The following is a 19,402-nucleotide window of genomic DNA, read 5'->3' as shown; positions in this document are numbered from 1 at the left end:
ATCATTCAGTCCAACCCCCCTGCCAAAGCAAGGTCACCCAGGGCAGGTCATACAGGAATCACGAAAAAATTCTTCATGGAAAGAGAGACTGGCACTGGAATGGGCTGCCGGGTGAGGTGGTGGAGTGACCATCCCTGGAGGGCTTTATGAGGGGGCTGCATGAGGCACTTGGTGCCAGGGTTTAGTTGTTTAGAAGGTGTTAGGCAATAGGTTGGACTCAATGATCTTGAAGGTCTTTTCCAACCTGGTTAATTCTGTGACTCTGTGAATGCATCCAGACAGGACTTGAAAGTCTCCAGAGAAGGAGACTCCAGAACCTACCTGGGCAGCCTGCCCCAAAGCTCCAGCACCCTCACAGTGAAGCTTTTCCTGGGTACCAGTTTGTATCCACTGCCTCTCATCCTATCTCAGGGCACCACTGAAAAGAGCCTGGCCCCTTCTTCTTGACACCCACCCCTCAGATATTTATAAACACTACTGAGATCCTCTCTCAATCTTCCCTTTTCCAGGAAGCCCAAACCCTTCTGCTGCAGGCTCAGCTCCTCTTTGTGAAGCTTATGTGCCACAGGAGCTCCCCCCGGGGTAAGCCACAAAGGATGAAACCACATCAAGCACACATAACCTTAGCTGCCCCCGCAGGAAGCATCCGACCTCTGCATTAAACCTCACCAGTGCACCAGTTCTGGCCAACACAAGAGACACCTCCTGTGACTGCTGTCCAGACAGCCTGTGCTGATGAGATCCACTCCCAGCATCCCACCCTGAAGCGTGCAGCTCACTGTGGGGAGCTTCCTGGGCTTCTCCTTCGCTGCGGCGTGCAGTCTGCCCCCGTCCCCAGAGCTGTCAATTCTGCACCCTGCACTGGTGCTGAGTTCACAGAAAATAAACCTCAAAACCTATCTCCTCTTTGCCTCATCTCACACACATGCTGCACACACACGGCTCTGCTGGACAGGCCACAGCTCCAACTTCCCCCAAAGCAGCTCCTCCCAAGGAGCCTGCTCTTGGCACAGAAGCACCCATGGGTCTCTGCAGGTAGCTGAGATGGCTGATGAGTCCATCTGGGAAACTCATCCCTGGGAGGCAGATCCAGGACGTGAGACCCATGAGAAGCACAAAGACCACTTTGCACAAGTTCTCCAAAACTATTTGCTGTGACCATGCAACCACTCCCTGCCCCAGATGGCCATGAAGAGACACAACCTCTACAAAAGACTCTTCCCTGGCCCTGCTACAAGTCCACCCCCACCACATAAACCAAACCACTGCCGCCCCAAGCTCTCAGAGCCTAAACCAGGACTGAAGGCAGAATCCACCAGCTCCAAGCTTCCGCTCAGCTGGACCCTGCACTACCTGCACTCCTTTGGCTCAGGAGGGCGATGCCACCATCTGCCCCTTGGAGCTCTCCAGATTGAGCAAGCCACCTTGCTTGGGAGAGAACACAGTTCCAGAGCTTTGGAGAAGTAGGCAGGGAAGTGTTTCCTCCCTCTAAGCACGAAAATGAAGAGGAGTTCCCTGGCAAAACCCACCCACTGAGCAGCGAGTGTCAAAGCCACCTCTGTAGGTGCTGCTGCAGCAGCAGTGATTATAAGCCCCATGCCTTCATTAGGGGAAGGCAGAGCTGACAAGGAGGCAGCAGATCTGTGGCAGGGCTGTTATTATTTTTAAGTTTAAGCAAAAAACCCCCAGCAAAGCGTGACAGCTGAGATCACTCCCACCCTGCCACCAGGGAATTGTTTCGGTTGGAAAAGACTTCCAAGATCATCCACTCCAACCCCACCACGGCCACTAAGCCATGGCCCACAGTGCCATGGCCACACACCTCTTGAATACCTCCAGGTATTCAAGGCCTGTGCCAATGCCTTGACCACAGGTCAAGGCCTGTGCCAATGCCTGACCACTTCTGCAGGTAAGAAACTGTTCCTCAAGTCCAATTTAAACCTCACCTGGCACAATCTCAGGCCACTTCCTCTCATTCTATCATCTGATACCAGGGAGAAGAAATCAATCCCCACCTCACTGCCATCTCTTTTTAAGTAGTTGTAGAGAACAAACCTGTATATGCCAGCAGCTGAGAGCACCCCAGGAGGTGCTGAGGCAAGGTGGAAAGAAGGGATGGGGAGCAATGTCCCTAAGTGGGGAGGGGAAAGGGCTGCAAAGCTGAGGCTGGTCCCAGGATTGTGAAGGACGTGACAGAAATGCAAATAAAAATAACCACAAGGTTTCCTCTGTGTCCACCTAACGACAGCAAAAGGATCCCCCTGGGTACCCTGCTCTTCCCAGGGTGGAAGCTGCACCCCAGCAGCCTCCCTCCCTGCTCCACACCCAGAGAGACTTTGGTTTCTAACCCAGCAGAGCACAAACTTCAAATTGCATATTCAAGTTAAAATGTGAGCGCAGCTGCTTATGCAGCTCGAAATTCACCATAACCAAATATTCAAGCCTTCAGGAAGATTTTCAAAGGCCCTGGTGAAGGCACCCAGCTCCCATCAGTGCCTTTGAAACATTCCTCCTTCTCCAGTTTTTTTTTCCCAGGGATTCTCCCGAGCAAAAGCTCCTCCACCCGGCAGCCTGCAAGCAGCAAATGCAAAGGAGAGGCTGTCAAAGAGAAGCTGCTGGAAAATGCAAAGCAAGGTTCATCACTTCGGGGGCATCTTGGAAGGCAGCTGCTTGGAGCCAAAGTCATCTCCCCCCCCCCTCTAAAAAACCCAAACCCACAGCCCCCAGAGGAAATTGTTCTGGAAAGTTGTGCTGTGGGAACTGGCAGGGAGCAGAAGCTGCCTGCAACTCTTCTCCCTCCACACTCCCTCCCCGTGGTGCTTGGAAAGGAGAAAAAGTGCTGCTGCTGCTCCCCAGCAGACACCAAACAGCCCCCAACAGGCCAGCATCAGCTTTCCCCCTGCTCCAGAAGCCAGGGGATGAAGGAATCAAGCTCCAGCAGGGAAATGACATCCCAAGCCTTGGGCAGGAGACCACCAGGCAGAGCTTTTGGGCTGACACCCATTGGTGCAGGCTCCTTGTCCTGCAGGGGATTCTTCTCCAGCCTCTCTGACTGATGGAGGATTGATGGCTGCAGTGCTTATCCACCACTGTCCCCAGCCTTTGGGGAGAGCTCAGAAAATCCCTTTAAGTCTCTCTCACTCATATTGAAATGACACTAAAGTGGAACTAATGTGCTCCAGGTACTTATTCTTGGGCTTAGTTGCAAGCATCAGCAGCACTCTGCCAGTCCAGCATCCTCCACCAGAGAAAAGCATTGCCCTGTGGTAGGATCTCCAAGGCGTTTTTAACTCCTGCAGTGCCAACTTCTGAACTTTAGATTGGATTTACAGCCACCACCAAACCCACATCGCCCACAGAATCACAGGGTCATAGAATGGTTTGGGCTGGAAGGGACCTTAAGCATCGTCTAGTGCCAATCCCCTTGCCGTGGGCAGAGACACCTCCCACCAGCACAGGTTGCTCAAGGCCTCATCTAACCTGGCCTTGAACACTTCCAGGGAGGAGGCATCCACAACCTCCCTGGGCAACCGGTGCCAGTGTCTTCCCACTCTCACGAATCTTTAGCTCACCTCCATTCTCAATCTCCCCTCTCCCAGCTCAAAGATGTTGTTCCTCGTCCTGTCACTCCAAGCCCTTGTGAAAAGTCCCTTCCCAGCTTTCTTACAGCCCCACTCAGGAACCGGAAGGAAGGATGCAAGGATGAGGCAAGGGGCTGCATGGGCAGAGTCTCCAGGGAGATGCAGAAAGCAGGTCCTGGGTGCTGGCAGAACACGGGGGGGACTCTCTAAGCTTTGTCTTGACCCTGGTGTCGAGGAGTAGCAAAAAATGGGATTGTTCCTCTCACCCCTGCTCTGCCAGCTTCCTGACCTCTGGAAGGAGCTGCTGCTGCCATGACAAGTCGTTTCACCAAGCCTGCAGAGGCAGCAACACACACGTCTGAGGAAGCTGATGTGCACTGATTTGTGCCACTTGTAGAGCCATGATGTCACCCCACAGCTGCAGATCACTGCCCCAGAGCCCTTCACTAGCACACCAAAGGCCATCTGGAAGCAGCAGCACCCAAAACGCCCATGCCAAGCACTTCAAAGCTTGCCAATCAGACTACCCACTCCACCTCCCCCCATCCTGCAGCATTAAACAGCCTTCCTAAAGAACCCACCTCAGAGAGTGGCAGCTCTCCAGGAAGCCACCTCCCCCCCCCCCCCCCCCGCCCTAAGGCAGCAGGTGACAACAGCATTAAGCCTCCGGAATTATTTTGGATGAGAACTTGTCTCACAAAGACATAAAAAGCTGCAGAGTAAGAGGCTGTGTTCGACCAAAGGGGTCAGGGTTTCATTACTGCATTAACCTTTCCTGTCTTTAGATTCCACAAAGAGTAAATTGGGTACCAGATGACACTGCCCTGGTGGGGAAAGAAAGCATCTTGCCTAAGAGAAGAGGCAGAAAGGAGAGAAGGGGGGTGAAGAACAGAGGTGAGAGAGAGAAAAAGGGGGGGAGGGGGGGAAACAACTGGCAAATAAGCTATTACAGCTAATAATAACTTTGTGGTGCTATTTTCTGCAGGAGCCTTCAAGTTGTGATGTTTCCCTTCACTCTAATTACACCTTCTAAAAGCTGGTTCCCTTTCTCACTCGAACCACCCCACGAGGAACTCCTGCAGAAGCCGATAAAAATGGAAGAAGGGAAAGAGTTGGCGCTTCACAAACAGCCTCTGCAGAGCCCAGGGGAGCCTCACCTGCACAAAACACGTGGGATTAGGCTCGAAAATAATAAACAGCCCCCCTCCCCCCCAAATAACTCCCTGCTCTAGGATGGCGCAGGCTTAGCGTGGCAGCAGGGACCATTCCCTCTGCAGCAGCTGCCACCCAGGGAGACTTTGCCAACATCACTTGAAACCGTGACTGAAATCAGCCAGGCTGGACGAGGAGGGAGAGCATCCAACCTCTGCAAGACATGCAAAAACGAGAAGGAGAGAAGATGCTCAAGAAGTGGTCAGTGTGGGGGCAGAAAAGCGCCAAGCAGCCAGCTCAGTGCACTAGAGTATTTCCCTTCCTCTAATGCAGACAGCAGGTTTTGGCTTGATGGATTAAAGGCTGAACCCAGCCAGGCAAAGTCCTGGGCTGGTTGGGCTCAGGGCACATTCAAAGCCAAAGCAGATATTGCTGCTTAATAGAAATAAGAAGGGGAAGCTACAAGCACATAAGCATGGATCAAGAATCCTCTCCCAAGTTCCCAGGGGATTAAGCACACTGGCCTTTTGCTGTCCTGGTGCACACAGGTGCCAAAGCCAAACACCATGACTGGAGGAACCTGCAGCAGGGCACCAGCAACTGGAAATACTTTGTGCCAGCTCTCTGCCAGCTCCCACAGCTTAAGGACACCTTGATGACAGCCCATCCAGTGTCACACGTCCTCCCATTTGACCAGCATGGCTGCCTTGTGTCCGTTTCTTTGCAGCTGTGACCCAGATGAACCTTGTCTGGCAAGAGAGGGAAGGAGACAACGCTTTGCTTGGCACAGTGGTGGTGAGGCAAGCTGCCTCCATGCCAGCCACATCTGCCTTATCTTGCTCAAGGCAGTATCTTCAGTAACACCCCCCTTGCATTTGGCAAAGTCAGGCAGCTCACACGGCTGTGCCACCCCTCTGGTGCTCACATGCCACACTAAGGTGCACCATTTCAGTGGAAGGCACTGCTGAAGAGCTGGAGGCATCGCTGCCAGAGGTCCTTCACCAGCACTCCTCAATCAGCCAATGCACAACCCAGGCAGTGGTGCTACCCAGCCAGGACCAACATCCATCACATCCCTCTGCAACCCCATGGAGCATCAGTGGTGCCCAGCCCCATACCTAGAGCTCTTGTACCTGCTGACCTCTCGAGCTGCAGTGTGGCACCACAGGACCCTGAGATCTGGATGGTCCCACAAGCAAGTTTTAGCCTGAGTCCTCTGGTGTTCATCACAGCTGTGGAAAGGGCTGTTCTCCAGCTGTGCCACAGCTAAGCTCTCCCCACCAGCCTGACTCCCTTCCCCAGACACACCAGCCCTGCACAGTGATGCCACGGAAAGCTGCTGGAATTCCAGCCGTGCCGCTTCGCTTCCCTGCCCTCCTGGGTCCAACATAATTCTCACTGACAGTCAGAAAAAACACACAGCAGCTTAAGACCGGATCTGAGCCTCAACACCCAGTCCCCATCTGCTGGCACAGGGAACTGTAACCCTCTCAGCTGCTGCAAGTCCACATCATTGTCCAAAAAAAGATAGAGCCACAGAGCTCTGCCGCCCACCCCCATCGCCCCCTCCTCGCAGATGCAGTGCAGGGGCTGTGCTCGCTGCCCCGCCGCGACCCACCCGCCGAGCAGCAGCACAGAGCCAGCCCCGAATCCAAACCCGACATCTCCAACCCCCCGTGCTCCTGCTGGCCACCCATGGAGATGAGGTCAACCCACATTTCAGGAGCCACCTGCTCAGCTGGTATGAGCTTGCGGCACCTTTGCTGCAGCTCAGAGCGCTGCCCCCGCGGCTGCCTGGAGTGGGGGGCTCGTTTCACTTTGCAAAGGGGAGCAAGGGGCAGGCACCCGAGTTTGGCCGGTAGGTAGCAAGGGCTTAGGGGAGCACAGAGCATAACAAAACGGCTCAGGAGAGAAGGAGGGTGCAGGAGATGCCCAACTTTGAAGGGGGAAAAGCTTCGTGACCCCCATTTACAGCTCGGCGTTGCCCGAAGGGATGGACCCTCCTCAGCCCGGGTACTGCTGTTGCAAAGCCAGCCAGCCCCGGCTCTGCTCGGTGCCCGTCTGGAGGTGGGGGCAGCCCTGTGGCAGGGGCCGGGAAGGGCTGTCTGAAACCCTCTCGCTGCTTGGAGCGAGCACTTGCAATTCCCTGCTGCAGAGCGACTCGCTGCCTGCCTGCCTGCCGCCTGCCTGCGTGCGAGCGCTGGTGCGCAGTGTGCATGAAGTCCGGGTCCCCGCACCGCTCGCTCGCCTTTCCCACCCTTCCATCCCCCGGAGGTGAAAAAAAATACCAAAAAGGCAGGGAAAAAATGTTTTGGCACTACCTGGGATGAAGAGCAGGGCAGTTGTGGCCGTGAAGATGATCCAGCAGGCAGGATGGTACATCTTGGAGCTGCGCTAGGCTAGCAGCTGATTTGCTTGCTGCTTGCTGCTGCTGCCGCCGCCGCCGCCGCTGCTGCTTTCGTCTGCGCTGAATTCTGAGCAGGTTTAAATCCAATGTTTGCAGAGGGAGGGAGACTGAGTTAGTGAGCTAGAGAGAGAGAGAGAGAGGGAGAGAGAGACAGGAGCAGGCAGTCAGTGTCTCTGATTTTTCCTTGCACACGCACGCACACAACTAGCAGAAGCAGCACCAGGCTCGGTGCATGCACTGGGAGCAGCAGACCTCCTACCAGGCACCCATTGGTTCAAGATGCTGACTGACACCACGCACTTGCTCTTCTGCAGGTCTCACTCTGCAACAAGGGAGTTAAATGCGGGCAACGACCCTCCGAGCATCCCCCCCAGCAGCTGCTGGCAGCAGTACCAGGGCAGAGAGAGCACAGGGATGGGCACTGTCCCACTGACTCCTCAAGCATCAGGCACCTGCAAAGAGGCTGGGAAATATTCCCCCCGGCCCCGGTCTGGAACAGCCCCGGGCTTTAGTCCCTTGGCTCACCCCTGTCCCTCTCTGGGCTCTGATGCTCCCCCTGGGAAGCCAGTGCCAGCTCTGCCTGCCGCCAGGCGAGGCAAAGCAGCAAGCATCCAGGCTCTTTAGCATGAGTGGGTGTTTTTTACACAAACCCTCTGAAACCAAGCAGCAATCTTCTCTGTGCATCCCAACGAGAGCTGGATTTTTTTTTCCCTTCAGCAGGCTCACAGAGCTTCAAAAGGACACCCAGCCCAGGGTTCCCACTTGCACGACCCCGATCAATACCAGCCCGCTCCTACCGAGGCCAAGGAGTGTTCCTCCAGGCTAACACAACTCTCCCCTTCCAGGCCCCCACAGCCCCCCCTCTCTCGTCCCTGCTTTCTCCTAGACACCCCTCAGCACACTTCTACACCCCTGCCAAGCCCCAGGCATGCCCAGCACAAGTCATCAGACAGCTTTCCACCCGTATGTCAGCTGCCCCTGCCGTGTCCCCCTCTCCCACAGCCACCTCCAGATCAAAGCATTTGCCAGCTAAGGGCTTGATTTTGCTGCATTGCCTGGGGGGAGGAAGAGGTTGCAAAGATCATTTTCCAGAAGAAACTGCACTTTTTGGTGACATTTTCTATACACACAGAGAAAGTTTGGGTTTTGCATTGTGCATCCATTGCAGCTTTTAAAATACACTGGTAAGCAGTTTTTCATGCTGAAAGCCAAACTAAAAGGTTCAGCTTTGCTCAGATCAGTCTCAAACTCTTTCCCCACTAGCTCAGGTCTAAAGGTCTCTTTGTGCTCCAGGTCAGTCCAAGGATACTTTCAGGACAAAATTTTGCACTTCTGGCCATGAAGCCAACCACAACCAAACTCCAGCATCCCACCCTCTCCTCTCCCGGGGTTTCATTCTGCTCCTGGCTTTAGTCTGAGCAGCCTGGGCATCCTCTCACCAGCCAGCACACCTCAGTTTCCCAAACTCTTCTGCATTATACCCCTTAGGGTGCCCAGGGAGGTTGTAGATGCTCCCTCCCTGGAGGTGTTCAAAGGCCATGCTCGATGAGGCCTTGAGTGATCTGTGCTAGTGGGAGGTGTGGGGGAGGGGTGGTGGTGTGTGGAACTGGATGAGCTTTGATGTCCTTTCCAACCTAAGCCATTCTCTGATTCTATCTCAGGGAGCTTCTGGAGCAGAGCTGCTCCCCATCGGGAGCATCCTGGAAGGACGGCACACCCACACACCCCAGCTGCAAACACCAGCTCCCCCCGAGCCAAGGCTGCAGCCCGCCAGCTCCTCCCTGCCACCAAACAGCTGGCAGCCAGAGCCAGGCCCAGCACACAAACCATCAGCACACAAACCATTCCCTCCGCTGCTGACTTTCCTCCTCAGGTTTTTCCCACCCACTTGTTGCAGCTCGACGCAGGCTAAGCGCAGAGACGCCAACCACATCCCCCTCTCTGCAGACACCTCTTATCTCCGCTGATCTGCGTGTGTGGAAAGCAGCACCAGGAGGAGCAGGAAAAGCATTCTGAGTGCACAGAGCTGCTGCCACCAGGCTCCCGAGGCAGGTAGCTTCAGCTGGGGAGGGGAGGAAGCCGAGCAGGCATCGCCAGGGCAAACTTCCTCTGCTTTGTAGCCATTAATCTCCATTCATTTTCTACTCTGCCTGAATAAACCGCAAGTTTTTAAAAGCTTTTAACTCAGCCACATTCCCACATTATCTGCTGAAGGCCTCCTACCTCCCACATCTTTAGGAATATGCTGCAGAAAGCATGCCCAGGAACTTTTTTTCTTCTTCCTTCCTTTTAATAGAAGTAAAACTCTGTTCCAAATAACCTTGACCCCCGAAAGAGCTAAACCATGATGCTGAGTGAGGAGCAGCGAGCCTGGTGCCTCACGCAGCTCGAGAGGAGGATGGTGATATTTCTGTCCTGAAGTTCCCTTTAATTGACACCCAAAGCAGCTGACGTCAAGCAAATTTCTCCTCTGCTTCACAAGCACTTTGGGAAAGCAACTGCAAGGAGGCATTTGGGAATTCCCAGGGCTGCAAGGAATGTGCCTGCAACCTATGTGGGCAAGCCAGGACAGGGACATCTGTGCCCTCCACGTCGCTTCAGGAGGCAGCTCCTAGGAGGTGAGCTGAACCCCCTGGCTTCCAGCTTGCTCCCCCAAACCCCCAGAGCCAGCTCTGAATCCACCCAAGGCAAAGAGAAATACTCTTATCCTGCAGGAAGTAGAGGAAATGAACAAAGAAATCATTTCTAATTAACAGAAACGTTTGATGGGCTCAGAACAAACATCTTGCTCTGCTTTCAGAACCAGAGTTGAAAAGCTGTATTTGGGCATATTTCAAAACAACACTTCCTTGCTCCCCCCTCTCCCCTCCCCCCACCTCTCTCCAATCTTTTCTCTTTTTTTCCCTTCCCTTCACCTGGTAGTGACTATTGCCCAAATGCAGCACACAGCCACTCTCCTTGCATCTACTCTGGCCAATTAGGCTGGCACCCAAATTGCTAAGTGCAGCTCTAAAGATGACCTCGGATTAGACCTTCAGTACATTGATGCCTTTACCTTCCCATCTGCAAAATGGGAACAGAAGTGCCTTGATCAGGCAAAAAAAACCCAACACAGAATCATAGAATCAGTGAGGGCTGGAAGGGACCACAAGGATCAATCAGCTCCAACCCCCCTACCCTAGAGCAGGCTGCCCACAGCCTCAGCCAGCCTGGCCTTAAACACCTCCAGAGATGAGGCCTCAACCACCTCCCTGAGCAACCCATTCCAGGCTCTCACCACTCTCATGCTGAAGAACTTCCTCCTCACCTCCAGTCTGAATCTCCTCACCTCCAGCTTTGCTCCATTCCTCCTAGTATTGTCACTCCCTGATAGCCTAAAAAGTCCCTCCCCAGCTTTTCTGGAAGCCCCCTTCACATCCTGGAAAGCCACAGTAAGGTCACCATGGAGCCTCCTCCATCAGCCCTCGCTGGCTCTCCAGGACTGTGCAGGGCCGTTTACCATCTTTGTTGGTGATATGAACAGTGGAATGGTGCACACTCAGCAGGTTTCCAGATGACACCAAGCTGTGTGGCCAGGATGACAGGCTGGAGGGATCAATCCAGACAGACCTGGGCACATGCCAGCCTCATGAAGTTTAACAAAGCCAAGTGAAAGATGCTGCAATTCCAAGCACAAATACAGGCTGGGTACCAAGTGGCTGGAGAGCAGGATAAAGAAGGCCTTGGGGGTGTCAGCTGCTGACAAACTCCCCAGGAGCCAGCACTGGTCACTGGCAGCCCAGAGCCAGCTGTGTGCTGGTTGCAGCCAGAGCAGGGAGAGCAGCAGGACACAGAAGGGATTCTGACCCTCTGCTCTGCTCAGACTCCACTTGCAGCACTGCCTACAGTTTTGGGGCTCCCAGCACAAGGCGGTCCTGGAACTGCTGGAGCAGGTCCAGATGAGGCCATGAAAATGGTCAGAGGGCTGCAGAACCTCCCCTGTGGGCACAGGCTGAGAGAGCTGGGGATCTTCAGCCTGGAGAGGCTCCAGGGAGACCTTAGAGCAGGCTTGTAATACCCTGAAGGGGCTACAGGAGAGCTGAGGAGGGACTTTTGACAAGGGCTGGGAGTCACAGGACAAGAGGCAATGGCTTTGAGCTTGAGGAGGGGAGATTAGACGAGATTAGAAGCAATTCTTTGGAGTGAGGGTGGTGAGACACTGGCACAGGCTGCCCAGGGAGGATGTGAGTGCCCCCTCCCTGGAGGTGTTCAAGGCCAGCTTGGATGGGACCTTGAGCAACCTGTGCTGGTGGAAGATGTCAGGGGGAGCTGGAACTAGATGATCTTTAAGGCCCCTTCTAACCCAACCCATTCTAGGATGATTAGTTTGATTTCTCAAGACAACATGAATAAGCCAACCCAGAGTACATCCATATAGATTCAGCTGGTGGAGCTTTTCAGGGCTGTTCGGGGTTGTTTGGGTTTTCTGGTATCAAACAGAGAACCTGAAATGCACATTTCAGTGTGAGAGGGAGCACCCGGTCTGAGGAGGCATTCTGCTCTGCCGGGCACATCCCAACACCATTTTGTCTGTACTTCCAGAGTGATGATTCCCTCCCCCCCACCCCAGGCTGCCTTTCTGCATATTCACACCTGGGACCAGTCTAATCTCTGGGGCAAAGAACGCTCAAGTTTTCAGTGCAGCAGAGACGTCCTCACCCTGTTTGCACCACCAGGGAAGGAGGGAGGGCAGAGCACCCCACAGACCATCTTCAAAGGCAGAACAACATCACAGAGCACCCCAAAAGCAGCACCCCTCTGCAGAGCATTCCAAAAGCAGCAGCACCCCACAGACCATCCCCAAAGGCAGAACTACTCCCAAAGAGCACCCCAAAAGCAGCAGCACTTCACAACACACCAGGTTTGGACCCCTTCAGGGCTGGGGACTCCACCACCCCTCTGGGCAGCCTGTGCCCATCCCTGTCCACTCTCACGGCAAAGAAATTGTTCCTCGTTCCAACCTAACCCTCCCCTGTCACAAGTGGAGGCCATTTCCAGGCCTGTCTCCTGACCCTAGGCAGAAGACACCAACCCCTACCTCACTGCAGCCTCCTCTCGGGGAGCTGTCGAGAGCGATGAGGTCTGCCCTCAGCCTCCTCTTCTCCACACCATACACCCCCAGCCCCAGTGCTGTTCTCCAGACCCTGCCCCAGCTTGGCTGCCCCTCTCTGGGCCGGCTCCAGCACACCTCCCGCCACCAGGGCCCGAGGCGGCACCGCAGCGCCCCCACCAGCCCCTCTGCCCACCCCCTCCTTCCGTCCGTCTGTCTGTCCCCCAGTCCCTCCTCCAGCGCCTTCCTTCCTGTCCCCTCCTGCCCCCCTTCCTCTCCCTGCGAGCGTGTGCCTGCCTGAATGAAAGGCTACCCTTTTCTCCTTGACATCTTGTTAGAGAGGGACTACAGCAGCTATTGATTTGCATTTCGTGTGGGGAGAGGGAGAAAGGCAAGAAAAAAGCTCCTCTGAACCCACAGCGACTGCAGCTACAAACAGGAGATGCAAAGGCAGCCTGAGCTCATTCTGCTCCCCCAGCTTCAGCCCTGCAGCTCAGACCTTTCAGGGCTCCCTGCGCAGGCTGTGCAGAGCACAAGGATCGCCCTGTCCACAGACCCCTTTCGGCTGGAAGCGACCCCTGCAGCCAGCACGGAACCATGCCCCTCAGCACCACGTCTGTGTGGCTCTGAAACACCTCCGGGGATGGGGCCTCCACCACGGACATTTCAACCCAGGATGCTTCACAATCATCCCCATTTGGGCTCCGCGAAGCACCTGGCTGGAGAGTGGAAGTGCCCAGCTTCTCCTCCTCAGCCTAAGTGCCACCATGGAATGCTGTGGTCCACCCTGGAGAACCCTTAGCAACCATGTCACAGCTCCACGAAACACAGATGCCACTTCTGCTTCAGCTGGCAACTCACAGCACCGCACTCTGTGCAGCTCTGACCAGCCTGTCCCAGGGCCTGGCATCCCTCTCAGGCAGCAAACTGCTCCTCACGTCCAACCTAAGTCTGCCCAGTGCACCTTGAGGCCATTTCCTCTCATCCTATCCTTTGCCCCTAGGTACAACAGTTCCACCCCCACCCCACTGCAACCCCCTTTCAGAGAGCAATGAGGTCTCCTCTCAGCCTCCTCCAGGCTCAACACCCCCAGCTCCCTCAGCTGCTCCTCCCCAGCCCTGTTCTCCAGACCCTTTCCCTGCTTTGTTGCCCTTCTCCGGACCTGCTCCAGCTCCTCAATGTCCTTCTTGGAGAGAGGAACCCAAAACTGAAGCCAGGCTTTGAGGTGTGGCCTGCCCAGGGCCATGTACAGAGGCACAGGGGAGGGTTAGCCGCAGAGCTGGGTGAAGGCAAACTGCTCTCACCGACCACGGCAGGCAGCTGGGAGCATTAATTAGCCTTTGTAAAGCACTTTGAAGATAAAGGTGGCTGTGAGAGAGCTCATAATCAGGAGCAAGATGGAGATGGGGAGTGGGGAACCCACTTGTGGTGGGGGCTCTTATCTGGTGTACAAGCTCCAGCCCTGCCTGGGTGGGTTTAGATGAAGGCAGAAGGGGAAAATTTCCACAGCATGCAAGAGGGAAAAAAAGAACAAAAAAAAGAGAAAGAGGAATCAAGTGCTGGCTGGTTGTGAGAAATGAGTGAGAGAGAGATGAAAAGATGTGATCTAAGTCTCTAAAAGCTGGAGAGACCTGCTATTGATTCTGGCTTGGGAAGAAGGGGCCTGAACAAGAGCTGGTGTGTTGTTAAGTGCACTTATCTGCTCTTGTTAGACGGCAGAACAGGGCCAGATGGACAGGCTACTAATTCCTGTCAAGAATCATTAGAGGAGGAGGCACCTCCAAAGTTGCACTACAAGCAGGGGTGAAATGTGGTAGCACCATGAGGCCAGGAGCCCCACAAGCTCCCTGGGCAGCCTTTGCTGATCCTTGAGCACCCTTATTGCAAAAAGAAAAGAAAGGAAAAAGACTTCTCTTACTTTTCTCTTGTACTCCTACTTCATGCCCAGGGCCTTCTGCCCTCTCTGGGCACCCTGGGAAGAGTTCCCATCACACAGTACCCCCAGAGCACCCCTTCTTCAGGGAGGGAATCACAGAATGGGTTGGGCTGGAAGGAACCTTAGAGATTCACAGAATGGTTTGGGTTGGAAGAGTCCTTAAAGCTCATCCAGTTCCAACCTCTCCACCAGGGGCAGGGACACCTCCCACCAGCCCAGGCTGCTCAAAGCCTCAACCAAGCTGGCCTTGAACACCTCCAGGGCAGGAGCAACCTCAACCTCCCTGGGCAGCCTGTTCCAAGGTCTCACCACCCTCACTGTAAACAGTTTCTTCCTACTCTCCAGTCTAAATTTCCCCAAATGACACTGCACAGACATGTAGACCTTCCACTAGCCCAGGCTGTGCAAGGCTGGGTGAGACACTGGCACAGTGGTGAGACACTGGCACCGGTTGCCCAGGGAGGTTGTGGATGCTCCCTCCCTGGAGGTGTTCAGGACCAGGGTGGTTGAGGCCTTGAGCAACCTGTTCTAGTGTGAGTTGTCCCTGCTATGGCAGGGGGTTGGAATTGGCTGATCCTGATCGTATCCTGCTCACCAGCAATGGGGCAGGATCCTTTTTTCCCATTGACAGGTTGAGAATGGAGACTTTTGTTTGCCTGGCTTTGATCAAAATGCCTGAGCAGCAGGGAAAGAGCTGGGGAGGGAGGGGAGGAAAGAAAACAGGGCAGCACCGATGCATCCTGATCCGTAAGCAGGAGAAGGGTTCAAGGATAATTCAGGCACTGCTCACTGGCTGCGAGCTGCTGGGGGTTGGGTTTGCTGCTTTCTCTCTTGCTTTGCTTTTCTTGTTGTTTTTAAAGAATGAGAGAGAAAGAAAACAGGTTTTTTAAGCCTTGCTCCCTTTCATTTTTCCTCCAAGTTCAGTGGCTTCCCTCGTCAAGCCTCTGTAGCTCAGGTAAGAACAGAGGGCTCCAGATTAAAGGGAAACACAGCAGCAAGCAGAGAGCCGTGGAGATGACAGGGAGGACAAAGTCAGGGAAGACAAAAAGAGGGAAGTCTGCTTTCTGCAAGATTCCCACTTGGGGCTTCCATGCAGATTGCTCCAGAAAGGCAGACAGAGTCTGGGGAGAGACTGCTGATAAGGTCTGGTAATGGCAGGAGGGGGAAAGGGTTTGAACTGGCAGAGGGGAGACTAAAACTGGATGTTAGGAAGACGTTGTTTGCAGTGAGGGTGGTGAGACACTGGCACAGGTTGCCCAGGGAGGTTGTGGAGCACAGAATCACCAAATGTGATCTCTGATCACATTCTGTGCTTCTGTGCTCCACAACCTCCCTGGAGGTGTTCAGGACCAGGTTGGATGAGGCCTTGAGTGATCTGGTCTAGTGGGAGGTGTCCCTGCCTATGGCAGGGTGGTTGGAACTGGCTGAGCTTTGAGGTCCCTTCCAACCTAAACCATTCTGTGATTCTATGATTTCAGCTTCTGATCCCAACCAACTCTCTTGGCCTGCACGTGGGGATACAGGACAACAAACCACAGCCAGCAGTGTCCAGGACTCTGCTGTGTCCAGGTATTTAATAGATGCTGGATTTTTATAGCTGCCTAGGTGGGTGGACAGACAGACAGCATGCTAGACTGACAGCTCTAAATACTTCTCTGCACAAACGTGGGCAGCAACCAAGCTCCTGCCAGAGCATCTCACGTGCCAGCAGAAGGCTCACAGCCATGCAGCTCACCCCAGCCCCTGCTCCTCTACCAAGGCACCCACCAGCCAGACGTGGTTCTGGGGAGGAGGGCTTGGTTTCATCACTCCTGCTCCCAGCCCAGGCCCACAACCAACCTGCTTCCTGCAAGGCTCCCAAAGCCACCATGAGATGCAGAGCTCCTACTGCTTGCTGGGCTGTGAGGTGTCCAAGCCAACACATTCCCTAGGGACCGAAACCAACCTGCAAGCCTGGAGTGGGTTTGCCCAGAATCTTCCTGCCCTCACTGCCAAGCCAGGTACCCTGCAGACAGAGGGGCTGGCAGCATCCACATCTCCTCTGGAAGTGACTCCAGCAATGACATAATGCCAGGTCCTGTCAGGCTGTGGTAGGAAACCTTCCCTGCTGTCTTGTTTATAGATCTATTCTTAGCTCAACTTTGACTCAATGCAGAAACAGCAAGGAGCCTTGCATCCTGTGACCCCAAGGCACCTCAAAGAGCATGAGCTGAGCCTCGTGGAGAGGGAATATTGTCCTATCTGTTGGACAGAAGGGTCAGCCAACATATGAGGCCAGGAAGGCACGCAGCAGGCCAGCAAGCAGGGCAGGGAACAGCAAGTACGCAGGAGAGGCTTTAGATGCGCACAAGGAGAAAGGCAGCCCAGGCACAGCAAGGGCACCATGAGTGCTGGGGGTGCATCAGGAACTGGATCAACTCAGAGGGCTGAGGACAGCAGCCCACCCCTTGTGCTGCAGCCCAAGAGATGGAGCAGGTAGTCTTTCTTCTCCTGCAGAAACCTCCTCTGGCAGCATTCTGGCTGCTTGTCTGCTCTAGGTAGCACCATGAACCCACTGCCCTCTGCCTGGGGCACTGGGAGGTGGGAAACAGGTGAGGCAGAGCCCATTTTCAAACAGAAGGAGCAGAGGGAAGGCTGAACAGTCCCTTGCTGTGTGAAAAGCAGGTGAGGCTTCCTGAGGGTTGTGAAGAATCATGGCATAGCAGGGGCTGGAAAGGACCTCTGCAGATCATCTAGTCCAACCCCCTCCTAAAGCAGGGTCACCCACGGCAGTTGCCCAGAAGCATAGTGTCCAGGTGGGTTCTGAAAGTCTCCCAGGGAGACTCCACAACCTCTCTGAGCAGTTTACTCCAGGGCTCCAGCATCCCCACAGCAAAGTTTCTCCTTAAGGTCAAGTGAAACCTCCTGGCTTCCAGTTTGCATTCATCATCCTGCCACTGGGCACCACTGAGAAGAGCCCATTCCCATCCTCATGTCCTCCACCCTTTAGCTATTGATCAACATTGATCAGATCTCCCTTCTCAGGCTGCTCTTCTCCAGGCTGATGAGCCCCAAGTCTGTCTCTCCTCATATGAGAGAAGTTTCAGCCCCTTCAGCATCCTCATGGCCCTCCGTTGGCCTCTCCCCAGTAGTTCCCTGTCTCTCTTGAACTGGGGCTCTGAGAACTGGAAACAATCCTCCATGTGTGGCCTCACTGGGGCAGAGCAGAGAGGGAGAAGAACCTTCCTCAACTCACTGGCCACACTCTCCTTAACACCTCCTGGGAGCCCTTTGGACTTCTTGGCCTCGAAAGCACATTGCTGGCTCATGGGCATCTTGCTGGTCCCCAGCACTCCCAGTTGCTTGCCAGCAGGCCACCCTTCACCTGCCCTGCTGCAGGAGGCTGTTCCTCCCCAGCTGCAGTACTCCACGCTCACCCTTGTTGAACTTCATCAGGTTCCCCTCCACCACATCTCCATATTCTCACTCTGCCTCTGGACCAAACCCACTTTGTTTCCTTCACTTTTTCTGCTCCCAAAGCACACGGAAAGGTTGGTCACCCAACTAAGAAGAGCCCCAGGAGCGTGATGAGAACACCTCTACTACAGACAGGAGATGCTCATCGCCACGTCTCACCCCTCACTCGGGGAGGGAGGGGGAGCAGGTGCCGGGAGAGGGGGCACAGCACCCTCGTGCAGCACAGAAAGGCTTTTCCATATGCTGCCTGATCAGTCCTACGTTTCTTAAAATGCTATTGCACAGATATTTCAGAGGCATCATGCAGTGCCATCTGTTATGTTCTATACTGCACTGAGCCCGGCCAATTCTGAGCTACTGTAATTTTATCTCCTCCATTTCGGATGCGGCACAGGCATCTTGCAAGGCAAGTTGATGGAAAAGGGGAATATGCAGAGGGATGGAGCACAGGGAAAAGCAAAAGGCAAGACCTAAAAGTGAGCGGCAATGGCAGTTCCCACCCCCCCCCCCAGACACCAAAGTGAAGGTTTGGGACTGTGCTTGGAGATCTTGGGTCAGCCACCTTGCAGCAGCACCAGGGTAGAGCAAGTCTCTCCCCAGCTCTCCCTTCTCCGTCCCTGCGGGTGCAAAGACGCCTCCGGCATCTCACAGATGTCCTTTTCCCTGCCTCCCCCAGCTTTTCCAGGCAGCACCAGAGCCCCTCAGTTCCCCATTGCACCCAGCAGCCACGTCACAGCACATCTCGCTGTGCAAACCCAACCCTTCCCTCTTGGCAAGGGATGCTGCAGGAGGGCAGCTCCATGCCAAGGGGATCCTGTCCACTACCAAGGTTCTCCAGGGATCACTGGAAGCAAGAGGAGCTGCTGGTGAAGCAAACTATCCTGGCATCTGAGCCTCAATCCAAACCTCATCACCCAAAACCAGTCCAAGCAGTGATGGGCCCTGGCAAGCAGCATGAAGGTGAAACTCTCCAGCTGACTTATCGACACGGATAACTCTGTGCTGTAAGAGCAAGGCAAAGACCAGAGGCTAAAAAATACCCTGAGGTTGTAGCAAAAAAACCCAAACCAAAACCTAACTGAAGCACAGGAGCAAGGCAGAGAGGGGGAAGTGCTGTCCCCTAAGGTGAAAGGGTGCAAAGATTCTGTTTTTGAAGGGGAATGCTCCCAGCTCAGCAACTGGACACTGGCTGCACCTCAGCCAACTTCTCCACAGGTGCCAGCCAGGTTTGGTGCTGCTGCACTTAATTTATTCTGATTTCATTAGGGGAAAAAAAAAAAGGGAGAAATTAGGCAGCAAACTTCAGCTTTCCTGTGCCTTGCTGGCTCCCTCCTCTGGCACTTGGAAATAGTTTTGGTTTGTAATGGCTTTGGCCATGAAGTGAATGGAAACACTTCCAGCACCCTCCCCTGACCTGCTCTTCCACACCAGTCTTGCCCTGACTTCATCCTGCACTGCTCTCCAAAGCTTTCCTGTATGTCCTTGCTGCAAGAGTTAAAATGCAAAGGGGAATTCACCACAGGTATTACCCTTGCTGGGGTCCTGCCTTTAAAAAAGTGGTCCAAGGCCCTTTGAAAAGAGCCTGCCCAGGGCCAAGGCAAGTGCAGGAGGCTGTGGCCTCAGTCAGCACACAGAAGAGTTTACAGTGGGGCTACACTTTATGACTTGTTAGGGTCCTAAACTGGGGTTGGAGGCCTGGCAGCAGGTTTTGGTGCCAGGCACAGATCACTTCATTCCTTGCATTTCAGCTTTTCCTTAGCTTATTAATAACCATTAGGAGC

At 54.3% G+C, this 19,402-nt stretch overlaps 1 protein-coding gene across 2 annotated transcripts in view; it reads right to left on the bottom strand.

Moving 5' to 3' along the window:
• Positions 1 to 19,402, bottom strand: part of OPCML (opioid binding protein/cell adhesion molecule like) — a 464,999-nt gene that overhangs the window by 378,748 nt on the left and 66,849 nt on the right. Inside the window, exons 1-2 of one of the 2 annotated variants that reach the window (XM_064173258.1) lie at positions 7,666 to 7,737; positions 7,055 to 7,260 (exon numbers count right to left, since the gene is read on the bottom strand). In XM_064173258.1, the coding sequence (XP_064029328.1) occupies positions 7,055 to 7,115 (61 nt within the window). In that variant the 5' untranslated portion in view covers positions 7,116 to 7,260; positions 7,666 to 7,737. Of the gene's footprint in view, positions 1 to 7,054; positions 7,261 to 7,665; positions 7,738 to 19,402 lie in introns of those variants that run through there. The other variant, XM_064173259.1, reaches the window with a different exon arrangement.

The sequence above is a fragment of the Pogoniulus pusillus genome, chromosome 38 (assembly GCF_015220805.1).
Source record: "Pogoniulus pusillus isolate bPogPus1 chromosome 38, bPogPus1.pri, whole genome shotgun sequence".
NCBI lineage: Eukaryota > Metazoa > Chordata > Aves > Piciformes > Lybiidae > Pogoniulus > Pogoniulus pusillus.
This window is presented reverse-complemented; position numbering and strand designations above follow the sequence as displayed.